The sequence below is a fragment of the Ovis aries genome, chromosome 21 (assembly GCF_016772045.2).
Source record: "Ovis aries strain OAR_USU_Benz2616 breed Rambouillet chromosome 21, ARS-UI_Ramb_v3.0, whole genome shotgun sequence".
NCBI classification, from domain to species: domain Eukaryota; kingdom Metazoa; phylum Chordata; class Mammalia; order Artiodactyla; family Bovidae; genus Ovis; species Ovis aries.
The window spans coordinates 5,390,128-5,403,118 of record NC_056074.1 but is presented as its reverse complement, the minus strand read 5'-3'; the positions used below and the strand labels follow the sequence as shown (position 1 = coordinate 5,403,118).

At 37.9% G+C, this 12,991-nt stretch overlaps 1 protein-coding gene and 1 non-coding gene across 3 annotated transcripts; one reads left to right on the top strand and one right to left on the bottom strand.

Moving 5' to 3' along the window:
* Positions 1-54: 54 nt before the first annotated feature.
* Positions 55-12,751, top strand: LOC101112434 (tripartite motif-containing protein 64-like). 2 transcript variants are annotated; one of them, XM_012101589.5, is made up of 7 exons: positions 55-1,008; positions 3,502-3,916; positions 4,420-4,515; positions 5,573-5,803; positions 6,564-6,586; positions 7,977-8,074; positions 12,040-12,751. In XM_012101589.5, exons 2-7 carry the CDS (start codon positions 3,506-3,508, stop codon positions 12,531-12,533), a joined length of 1,353 nt encoding a protein of 450 aa, XP_011956979.2. In that variant the 5' UTR covers positions 55-1,008; positions 3,502-3,505; the 3' UTR covers positions 12,534-12,751. The 2 variants fall into 2 exon arrangements, with proteins under 2 accessions (XP_011956979.2, XP_011956978.2); XM_012101588.5 differs by having other exon boundaries at positions 998-3,916.
* Positions 10,657-10,728, bottom strand: TRNAW-CCA (transfer RNA tryptophan (anticodon CCA)). Its single transcript has one exon. It is a non-coding gene; the product is annotated as a tRNA-Trp (tRNA).
* Positions 12,752-12,991: the final 240 nt, after the last annotated feature.

The window sequence follows — 12,991 nt, the reverse complement described above, 5'->3', positions numbered from 1 at the left end:
TGACCCATCTTGGGTTAAAGTAAGAAAATGTTTTTGAAGGCTAGAATGAAAACACTGTAAAAAATAAAGAAAACCTTAAAAGATAGCTGCCCATACTTAACCGTCAATATAATATTTCTTCCTCAAATTGTCTAGGACTTTCTTAGTCAATCATATAGTATACAACTATGATGTAATCACTAATTTCGCAACATGGTATCAATGTTTCTATTCTTGAATGGAGTGAAATCATATATGGAGGGAAGTAAAGGGACAGTTTTAGAAAGCAGTCATTAACACCTGTTGTGTGTGCAGTTGTGGACAGAAAAAAGGCAATAGTGCATAACCAAACACACACATACAAAACAAACAAACAAACTCAAATCTTAGAGGAAAGAATTTCATGGAGGACTGAATGAAAAGAATAAAATTTGAGAGAATTTTAGTTCAGATAAGTTTGAGAATAGTCATCACCAAAGAGTGAAAGGTTGTAAGGACCAGAGCAGTGGCGTTATTGAGGAGCTTGGGGGTTGAAAAACGGAATGCGAAGGATTCCACTTTCTGAAGAATTGTCACCGAAGGAACGCAGGCAAACTCAGACAGATGAATAAATCTAGTGAGTGATGAGTCAATGCAGTTAGGGCTATAATTAGTTCATTAAATGGAGAGATGAAATTCATATTTGGGGAGTTCATTTATTTCCCAAACTACAACTTCATGGATTACAAGTGTAATGTCATTACAGTTTACTAGAGCTTGGATCATGGGGATTGGATTAAGTAGGTTTCAAAGGTTTGACTTCAATCAATGGCATCCAAAATCTAATCAATCAACTTTTCCAAATCTAATCATGTGCACCTATACCTTTTTATAGGGCTCATAACCATAGCTTGTTAAGAAATGGGTGTGGTCCTCAGAGCATATATAAAGCATCCAGCAAAGATCCAAGCTCTTTTTCTCCAGACGTCAGAGCTGTTGTGTTTGGAGTTGGCTGGTCTGTGGATACTTTTGAGTTTCTGCCACAAGGAGGTGAGCACCTAAACTCCATCCTGAATTTAACAGAGTTACTTACTGAATAAGATTGGAAATTTTCATTAACAGAACCCAAAGGTGAGTTTGATGAAGGTACAATGATTCTGCTATGTTCACTTAAGTAAGCTGTAATGGTAATTATGGACACAAAAGATTGTTTTTAATTTCAACGGTAATATCTCTATGTGATCACTGAATCAAGCATTTATTCCATGTGAGATTTGTAAACAAATTGCTTATTTTACTCACTCTATGTCAAGTCACTTCCTTACAGATTGGGGGTAAAAATAGAAAACTGGTTAGCATTGTTCAGAAAATTAAAATAGTTAACCTATATAACAGGAGCTAATCCAATGCCTAGAAATAGTAAGCAACACATATTAGGTTCTCCTATTATTTTCATATTATCATGATCATTAATGTTATCAATATAGAAGTGATTATATTCATAATGAATTTTTTGCCAGTTTCTAGGCCATTCTAATGGAGAAGGCAATGGCACCCGACTCCAGTACTCTTGCCTGGAAAATCCCATGGATGGAGGAGCCTGGTGGGCTGCAGTCCATGGGATTGCTACAAGTTGGACATGACTGAGCGACTTCACTTTGACTTTTCACTTTCATGCATTGGAGAAGGAAATGGCAACCCACTCCAGTGTTCTTGCCTGGAAAATCCCAGGGACGGGGGAGCCTGGTGGGCTGCCGTCTATGGGGTTGCACAGAGTCGGACATGACTGATGTGACTGAGCTTACTGTATTTCCTCTTCATCAAACTATGTCCTTATTTGATGGACATTTTAGTCCATGGTGTTAGGTTCTGTACTACTGAACATTTTGTAGTCATTGATCAGAAGTCTATAATGGCCCTGTCAATAATTTTTACCTATAAATATAACTGTGCACATCACTGCTCATAATTTTTCCAAAGGCATCTTAAACCTGATGTTATTGTTCAATTAAGCAAGAGTTTACTTTCTGTCTCTTTTGACCAAAGCTAAATTTTCAGCCTTGGAAAGAAGTAGCCTGTTACATTCAACTTCTCAAAGACAGGGAAGATAACAAGAATCATGTAGTTAAACCAAATACTTAGTTACAATGTGTGATAACTGAAATTACATCTTCATGCTCACTTTCCCTTATCCAAATATTTTCCATTTAAATATTTGTTTTAATTAAATATTGAATTTAATTAAAGATTAGATTGGCTCTTGTTCAAGCAAGCAAGTAGTTTTCTTAGGTTTGGAAGATGACACCAATATTGAGAATAGCTGTGGCAGATATTTTATCTGTAATATTAAGTTATTTAATCTAAAATTTATATTTTCCATTACCTTTTAGGTCATTAGATGTGTTTGGATCTTAAAAGACATTCCTAAAGACATGAGTATTTATAAAATCTGTAGAACTCCTAAAATGTTCAAAATGATGTATACATTTCATAGTCTTTACAAAGAATAGCATGAGTTAAATGGGTGAAATTAATCAGAATACCTTCTTGTAAAGGTCATAATTGTTACCTTTTTAAAACCATTAGTTTGCAGTCTGGAATTGCAGTTTTCAGAGTGGATCCAGTCAACCAAAAGGGATTCCCAAGAAGTGGCATTTGTCAGAGAGAGAAATATTAGAAACAAAGAGGATATTAAATTGTTTCCATTAACTACAACTCTGGAATTTCTAGTGTAGACAGGAAACCTTGTGTACATTCAAACATTTTTCTTATGTTTTAAAAACCAGTTGATTAATTTTTAGTGATTATTGTTGTAGCTTGAATGTTCACTAGTTCAAAATATGACCAACTCTGATGATCTAAACTGATTCCAGGAAAAATAGTTTTCCTGAACTAGAAATAACATATTTTTTATTTCTTTTTGTCTTAAAGGAAGGAGTTTTACTATTTAAGTTGGAAGCAAACACTGAAATGTTTATAGTTTTGGAACTTCAAAATTAAAGCCAGCATTGATTATATTAAGTTTAAATTCTTTGCAAACAATTTTGCTTGTCTTTAAAAAAAAAGCACATATGATACTTCAAAGCAAAAGAGAACATCAGCATAGAGATGAAGTGTGTGCAGGCTCAGGATATAGTCAGTGAGTCATGAAGAGCTGTTGAGAAAGATAGAGACAGACTGAGAATACATATGTACTTCTACACCAATCAGCTAATAAAAGTAACTCTGGAATCATCGTAACATTTACCCTCTGATCTAATCTTTAGCTTTTCCATGTAATTTAGGTATGACTGAGATCATGGTTTATTTTATATGAAAAAAGATGTTAGGGGCTCTCTATCTAATTTCATCATTTGTATCAAACCATGATCCCAACCTCTCTGTATTCAACATTTCTAGATTTGTATTGGGGGGGGTAAGTAAATATGGAAATTAATTAGGGGTTCAAGACAAGACTTGGTCCAAAGACTTTATTTCCCCTGATCAGGGCAGAAGAAAAACTTTCTCTCTCTTATACTCTATATTTCTCTCTTTCATTTTTAGAAACATGGATTCAGACACACTGGAAGCCTTCCAGAGTGAACTCACCTGCTCCATCTGCATGAACTGCTTCCTGGACCCCGTCACCATAGACTGTGGGCACAGCTTCTGCCGTCCCTGTCTGAGCCTTTGCTGGGAAGAAGGCCAGACCCCAAGGAGCTGCCCTGAGTGCAGGGGACTATCAGAGAGGCCTGATTTCCAAACCAACATTGCCCTCAAGAGGCTGGCTTCCCTTGCCAGACAGGCCAGAGCTGACCACGGCCACAGCTCTGAGGAGCAGATCTGTGTGACACACCAGGAAGCCAAAGGCCTCTTCTGTGAGGCTGACCAGACCCTGCTCTGTGGGCCCTGCTCTGAACGCCCCGAGCATGCAGCTCACAGCCACAGTCCGATACCCAGGGCTGCTGAGGAGTCCCGGGTAGGTGATGCCTCTCGAGCAGTTTGGGATCTAGAGGCTCCTAAGTCAGAGAGGAGGATGAGGATGCTGTGATGGTGATTGGGGCGGAGATAGTGGAGGTGGGATTTCTGAATGTGGATCCTCACATATAATTTGTCCTTTCAGTGTTGTTGCCCAAATGTCCACACACGTGGAAATGCAGCATCCCGGGGCGGGTGGCATCAGGGCCACAGGCTTCTGATGGGAGCTTGAAGCTTTCTTACTCGTGCTGTATTAGAGTCTGAGTGGCAATTTCTTAGGAAATGGATTTCATCATCTGTAAAGTCCCCCCAATTCTCTAGAATGCTCTTCTGTCACTTTGACACTGAAATGTTCCAGTCAAATTAGATTCATGTGGGAAAACTGGACCACAATACTCTAACTCAAGATTTCTGTGTTACCAACAACTGCCTTTGCTCATGAATAAAGGGATAAAACTTATGATATCATCTTCCATATCACTAAATCTCATGGATATTTTTCAGGAGAAACTTCTGAATAGAATGGATTATTTATGGGGAATGAGAGAAAAAGTGCAACTCATTCTGAATCAGGAAGCTAAAAAGGCTCGGTCATTTAAGGTAAGAATAAAAATGTTCCTAATTATTTGTATAGATATCGATAGAATGCTAGCTTAGACATTTAGGTCGCTATAAGTTCCCCTTAAAGGATATTGGTCTCTTTCTTGGAAAAGTATTGTTTTCAAATGACCTATCAGTAATCACAATTAGAACAGGCCAATGCATTCTAGTTCGAAGAATACTGGTGTGTTGGAGAACCAAAACATGAAAAGTATGCCTAGGGCAAGTTTTGAAGGTTTGAATGAATGTTCTCAGATGTGAAGTATAAGACAATATTGCACTCAGTGTGACTGAGAAAGAGAGGAGAGTAGTACCTAGAGGGAAAATAGAGCATATTTTAAAAATTTTACTAAGTGGGATTTGCCTCATAGAAGAATACTTGGAAAAATCAGAGAAAGAAAAAAAAGAGAAAAACAACATTCAGGTTAGAAAGGAAATAATTGATAGAGTAAGAACCCTGAGGTTTTGGAGAAGACTCTTGAGAGCCCCTTGGACTGCAAGGAGATCCAACCCATCCATCCTAAAAGAAATCAGTCCTGAATATTCATTGGAAGGACTGAAGCTGAAACTGAAACTCCAATGGTTTGACCACCTGATGGGAAGAACTGACTTATTGGAAAAGACCCTGATGCTGGGAAAGATTGAGGGCTGGAGGAGAAGGGGATGACAGAGGATGAGACAGTTGGATGACATCACTGATTCAATGGACATGAGTTTGAGCAAGTTCTGGGAGTTGGTGGTGGACAGGGAGGCCTGGCGTGCTGCAGTCCATGGGGTGGCAAAGAGTTGGACCCCACTGAGGGACTGGACTGAAGAACCCTGAAGAATTCTCCTAGGAAGAGAGCCAGGGACCCCTCAGATAGCTTGATTTATACACAGGCAGAGACTAAGCACTAAGAGAAAGGATGGACCGGAAGGACCAACAAATATTCAAGACCTTTTGATGTGTGAGGCAAAAATTTTTCAAGAGCTTTTTTGATAATATTTAGGAAATAATATTTGAGATTTTCTTTTAAATGTGAACTTAATCAATGCTTTGAATCCACTATCCCATCAGAAGTTTGTGGCCTTAAGGAAAGAGATGATCAAGCTTGAATATCAGAGGATGCATCCAGTGCTCCAGAGGGAGGAGCAACTGCACCTGGAGGCCCTGGAGCAAGAAGCAAATGAGATTTGTCACCAACTCAAGGAGAGTGTGTTCAGAATGACTCAACAGAGAGAAAGTCTGAAAGAAACGTACAGAGAGCTGAGTGAGTTGTGCCGCAAGCCGGACATGGAGCTGCTCCAGGTGAGAAAGGAGGGTCCGTCCTCAGAGAGAGAGACACTCTTCTAGACGAGCTGCTGTGACGCTGAAATGTTCCCTGCATATACTGTTACTCTCAGCTAAGGGATGGTGCTCCCTGACCCCCATTATTCTATTTGTCTAATCTCCTATTTTATCATATCCTGGTAATCGTAGGAAGATTTTTGCCCTTTTTCTAGCTAACATAGGGCCAGATATGTTCAGTTTGATCCAGAGTACTATTCAGACAGATGATCCAAAATCAGCAATATTTTGTGACCAGGGGTCAAGTTAACTTCTTGGAATAAATCTCAGTAGATGTTATCCTAAACCTTTGTCACTTGGCTGTTATCCCAAACTTAGTGCAGACACTGAGGTTTTGCCCATTTTCTAAGCAAGATTGTCAGAATTGGTCATTAGTTTCAAGGCACTCTAGAGTTTGTCTTACATGGTTCCCTGTTTTGCTTTAATTGTTATCATAGATGGTGAAATTGCTCCTTGGGAGTAGCATGGGCAATGAGTGACATTGGAATCCTAGATGTGGCTGCATCATTTAACACACTCTCCCTGGCCTCCTTCCTTCCTTAATGTGCCCTGAGGAAGCCCATCATGTTTTACTTTAAGCTCTGTTATTAACATGGCTTCTGATTGTTCCTTAGAAGAAAATTAGAAAGACAATACCTTATTGAACAACCAGGAACAGTACAGAAGATGTGAAAGGACAGAACTCTCATGATTAACATCTTTTTTTTTTTTTCCATTGCAGGCCTTGGGAAATGTATTAGAGATGTGAGTATAAGTTAATGATTTTTAATTCTGATCAACTTTCTCTGTTTGATTAAGTGTGTTACACATTTCTTTCTTGGTACCATTGGAAATTGCTTTCAGCTCCTCCTGAATATCTAAATTCCAGAATGAAAAATCTCTTATTGAAAATGCATAGTATTTGCAGATATCTTATAAGCATGTTCCCATACACTTTAAGTCATTTGTAGACTACTTATGTGTGTATGTTTGTGTGTGCTAAGTTGCTTCAGTCCTGTCTGACTCTTTTTGACCCTATGGACTGAAGTCCACCAGGCTCCTCTGTCCATGGGATTCTCAAGGCAACACCTAATAGATAAATGCAATTTAAATGACATGTAAATAGTTCATTGTTATTTGGCATTTTCAAGTTTTACCTTTTGGAACTTTCTGAAAGTTTTTTCTAAGCATTTTCCATTCAGAACCAGAGTGGAGGAATGGTTTGAGTGTGATAGATTGAGAATATGGAATTGACGTATATGCACTAAGCCGTATCTGGCTCTTTGTGACCCCATGGATTGAAACCCTCCAGGCTCCATGGAATTTTCTAGGCAAGAATACTGGAGTAAGTTGGCATGCCCTACTCCAGAGGATCTTCTTGACCCCGGGACCAAACCCGTGTTTCATGTCTCCTACATTGTCAGGGGGGTTCTTTACCACTAACACCATCTGGGAAGCTCACAATAAACTTTAGTGAAGGGAATTTTCTAAGCTGTCAAAAAGGAAGCACCTACCATAGTGAGCTGGAAGATGAATAAGAGAGTAAAGAGGGAGATTCCCTAAGAATGGAAAAAAGGGCTATGATTTTGTTCCTACCAGTAGCAGTGACAGCCTGTTTCATCACAGCAAGCCCTCTTGTAAGCAGGACCTCAGAGAGGGACTTCCTGGTGTTCTCTGGGATATTAGGCTTCCAGGACCAGAGAAGCCAGGCTTTAATTGGATTCCCTTTCTGGGCTGACAAGAACAAAGGTGTCTCACTCAGTGAACTCTTCCTTGTATTAATAGAATGTATCCTTGATAACTACTTGCTATCTTAAGTCTCAAAGGAATTTCCTGAATTTTCTGTGTCTCTGTAAACTGCCCAGGATCTTTGCATTACCTGAGATGGAATAGAGGGGGGGAATGAAATTCAATGATTTAAAAACTGAAATCATGTCTTGGAAGAATGGGGAAGTTGCAATTTGACATAACTTACATTTAGAAAAGAATATAGTAACATTTTTATATTCCCAAGTGTGTAGAATATAATACATATGCAATTAACCAAAAAATAAGAGAATTCTGACAACATATCCTGGAATAAAATTGTTTTTTTTTTTTAATGTTCATATGATTAGCCTTTGGCCTTGACATATATTGATGTCATTTGTTACAGGACTGACTTGGTAGAAATGCAGAAACCTCAGTCAGTGAACCCAGAGCTCACTTGCTGGCCTGTCACTGGAATCCTAGACACACTGAACAACTTCAGAGGTAAGAGTCATCCCTGTGGTGATCAGGACTGCATTTCATGAGGGCTTCCTAGGAAGGAACTTTCTTCTGTTATTTTACATTTTCTGACATCAAGTTAGTACATAACTTTACAAAGTTGCTACGTTATTTTCTGCCTATATTAATACAATCACAATTGAGCTTTGCAACCTAGAGTTTACTGATGATTTAAAGCCAGACATATGTTTATGTCATAGACAGAGCAATAAAAGAGCAACCAGGTTGCTCATGTGATTATAAAGAAATAGAATTTAGTTTTGTGAAGATCAGTCAATCAAAATATCAATCAATATTTTGCTTACTCAGTTATTTCACTCTTGAAAGTTAAATATGTCCTTGCTGGGTTCTAATATGCTTTATGTTATAACTGCCTTTATAAAAAACTGCATTGTAAAAGAATATTTGTTATCAGAAAAAAAAATCAACAAGAAAGACTAAAATGGCTTAAGTAGAATAATTGTATTGCTATTGGATCAATCTCAAAACAGCTGAAGGATATGTGAACATGGTTAGCCAGACATACTTTTATTAATTTTTTTAAATTTTTAAAAAAATATTTTATTTTATTTGTTATTTATAAAATAATATTTTATTTATTTATTTTTACTTTACTATATTTTATTGGTTTTGCCATACACTGACATGAATCTGCCACGAGTGTACAAGTGTTCCTCATCCTGAACCCCCCTCCCACCTCCTTCCCCATACCATCCCTCAGGGACATCCCAATGCACCAGCCCTGAGCATCCTGTATCATGCATCAAACCTGGACTGGCGATTCATTTCACATATGATAATATACATGTTTCAATGCCATTCTCCTAATCATCCCACCCTCACCCTCTCCCACAGAGTCCAAAAGACTGTTCTAAACATCTGTGTCTCTTTTGCTGTCTTGCGTACAGGATTATCATTACCATCCTTCTAAATTCCATATATATGCTTTATTATACTGTATTAGTGTTTTTCTTTCTGGCTTACTCATTCTGTATAATAGGCTCCAGTTTCATCTACCTCATTAGAACCGATTCAAATAGGTTCTTTTTAATGGTTGAGTAATACTCCATTGTGTATATGTGACACAGCTTTCTTATCCATTCATCTGCTGATGGACATCTAGGTTGCTTCCATGTCCTAGCTATTATAAACAGTGCTGTGATGAACACTGAGGTACACATGTCTCTTTCAATTCTGGTTCCCTCGGTGTATGTGCCCAGCAGTGGGATTGCTGTGTCATTTGGCAGTTCTATTTCCAGTTTTTTTAAGGAATCTCCACACTGTTCTCCATAGTGGCTATACTAGTTTGCATTCCCACCAACAGTGTAAGAGGGTTCCCTTTTCTCCACACCCTCTCCAGCATTTATTGCTTCTGGACTTTTGGATCGCAGCCATTCTGACTGGTGTGAAGTGGTACCTCATTGTGGTTTTGATTTGCATTTCTCTGATAATGAGTGATGTTGAGCATCTCTTCATGTGTTTGTTAGCCATCTGTATGTCTTCTTTGGAGAAATGTCTATTTAGTTCTTTGGCCCATTTTTTTATTGGGTCATTTATTTTTCTGGAATTGAGCTGCAGGAGTTGCTTGTATATTTTTGAGATTAGTTGTTTGTCAGTTGCTTCATTTACCATTATTTTCTCCCATTCCAAAGGCTATCTTTTCACCTTGCTTATAGTTTCCTTCATTGTGCAGAAGCCTTTAATTTTAATTAGGTCCCATTTGTTTATTTTTGCTTTTATTTCCAGTATTCTGGGAGATGGGTCATAGAGGATCCTGCTGTGACTTATATCGGAGAATGTTTTGCCTATGTTCTCCTCTACGAGTTTTATTGTTTCTGGTCTTACATTTAGTCTTTAATCCATTTTGAGTTTATTTTTGTGTATGGTGTTAGAAAGTGTTCTAGTTTCATTCTTTTACAAGTGGTTGACCAGTTTTCCCAGCACCACTTGTAAAACAGGTTGTCTTTAATCCATTGTATATTCTTGCCTCCTTTGTCAAAGATAAGGTGTCCATAGGTGCATGGGTTTATCTCTGGGCTTTCTGTTTTGTTCCATTGATCAATATTTCTGTCTTTGTGCCAGTACCATACTGTCTTGATGACTGTGGCTTTGTAATAGAGCCTGAAGTCAGGCAGGTTGATTCCTCCAGTTCCATTCTTCTTTCTCAAGATTGCTTTGGCTATTAGAGTTTTTTTTTGTATTTCCATACAAATTGTGAAATTATTTGTTTTAGCTCTGTGAAAAATAACGCTGGTAGCTTGATAGGGATTGCATTGAATCTGTAGATTGCTTTGGGTAGTATGCTTTCTTTCACTATATTGATTCTTCCAATCCATGAACATGGTATATTTCTCCATCTATTTGTGTCCTCTTTGATTTCTTTCACCAGTGTCTTATAGTTTTCTATATGTAGGTCTTTAGTTTCTTTAGGTAAGGTAAGGTGAAGTCGCTCAGTCGTGTCCGACTCTTTGCGACCCCATGGACTGTAACCTACTAGGCTTCTCCACCCATGGGATTCTCCAGGCAAGAATACTGGAGTGGATTGCCATTTCCTTCTCCAGGGGATCTTCCCAACCCAGGGATCGAACCGGGGCCTCCTGCATTGGAGGCAGACGCTTTAACCTCTGAGCCACCAGGGAAATCTTAATTTCCTTAGCTAGATATATTCCTAAGTATTTTATTCTTTTCATTCCAATGGTGAATGGAATTGTTTCCTTAATTTCTCTTTCTATTTTCTCATTATTAAAGTATAGGGATGCAAGGGATTTCTGTGTGTTGATTTTATATCCTGTAACTTTATTATATTCATTGATTAGCTCTAGTAATTTTCTGGTGGAGTCTTTCGAGTTTTCTATGTAGAAGTTTTCTATGTAGAAGATCATGTCATCTGCAAACAGTGAGAATTTTACTTCATCGTTTCCAATCTGGATTTCTTTTATTTCTTTTTCTGCTCTGATTGCTGTGGCCAAAACTTCCAAAACTATGTTTAATAGTAGTTGTGAGAGTGGGCACCCTTGTCTTGGTCCTGTTAGGGGAAATGCTTTCAATTTTTCACCATTGAGGATAATGTTTGCTGTGGGGGTGTCATATATAGCTTTTATTATATTGAGGTGTGTTCCTTCTATTCCTGCTTGCTGGAGAGTTTTTATCATAAATGGATGTTGAATTTTGTCAAAGACTTTCTCTGCATCTATTGAGATAATCATATGGCATTTATTTTTCAATTTGTTAATGTGGTGTATTACATTGATTGACTTGTGGATATTGAAGAATCCTTGAATCCCTGGGATAAAGCCCACTTGGTCATGATGTATGATGTTTTTAATGTGTTGCTGGATTCTGATTGCTAGAATTTAGTTAAGGATTTTTACATCTATGTTCATCAGTGATATTGGCATGTAGTTTTCTTTTTGTGTGGCATCTTTGTCAGGTTTTGGTATTAGAGTGATGGTGGCCTCATAGAATGAGTTCAGAACATAGTTTTAGAAGGTCCCAAATTATTCATTTATGCCTTTTCATAAAATTTTAGGCCTTTGAAAATAATTGGTACAGAATAAAACCCAAAAATGTCCATATGATAGTAACGTGTCATCCACATTTTTCATGCTATTAAAGACAAAGGAAATAAGAAACGATTTCTAAACAAAAGAAAAAAGAATGTTTAGGTTAGTCCTGAGGCAAAGTATCAAGAGACTGACATTAAATCAGATTTCACACAGTTCTCCATATATCTGTCTTTTTTTCCTTTTGCTAATTGATTTGAGATGTTTCTATATGCTCTAGATACTAATAATAATTATTCTTCACAGAAAACCAGTCTGAACTCCATCTGCTTTTTGTTTTTTGTTTCCTTGGAAGAAGGAAAATGTAAGAATTTATTGAGTTGAGAGATTCTATCTCTCATGACATGGAAATCTCAGTTGCTGACCTGATTTTTGTTCTCTCTGCAGTGGATAACGTTCTGCGTCAAAAAATGACCTTTCATAATGTGAGCCTTTCTGAGGATAATACAAGTCTGATGTTTGGAGATGATGACCATGGCATGTCCAGACAGCCCCAGGGTAGGGAGAGTTTTGTGGCCTGGGGAGCTCGGGCCTTCACCTCCGGGAGGCATTACTGGGAGGCAGATGTGACGCAGTCCTCCAACTGGATTCTGGGAGTCTGTAAAAACATCTTGACAAGTGATACCACTATCAGCATTGATTCTGAAGAAGCATTTCTTCTCTTTTCTATGAATGTGAATGATCAATATAGTCTCTTCACCAACGCTCGACCCTCAGTTCAGTATGTGAAAAGGCCTCTGGGTAGGATTGGCGTGTTTCTGGATTATGACAATGGAGCTGTGAGTTTCTATGATGTTTTCAGGAGTTCCCTCATATATAGTTTCCTTCCTTCCCCCTTCTCCTCCCCTCTGAAGCCTTTTCTTTGCCTTAGGTCTCCATGAGTTGCCCACTTCTGGGACCATTTATTAAAACTACTTCTCTGGGGATATTGCTGTCCTTAACCTCATGTGAGGCCACAGGATACCTGACTGTCCAAGCACATTGTTACTTAATGTAATATAATGATTGTATGTTTACAAAATGGCATAACCATGCTCTATGCATTAATTTGTTAATTAAATTTTCTTTTAATAAAATTTTTATGGAATATTTAATAGAATATAATCTATTGCCTTTCTTCCTTTTTAAGTAACAATTCTATTAAACTAAAAATTATATACCATAAAGATCACTGCATTTAAACCACATGATTCAATGTCTTCTAGAAATATATGAAAATGTGTGAAACCAGAAATATCTAATTCCAGAACATATCAATCACCCCCCAAATTTCCAATGCCCATTAATGTTTACAAACCCTCTAAGCATATACCATCTCATCATAATACTGAGCAAACTT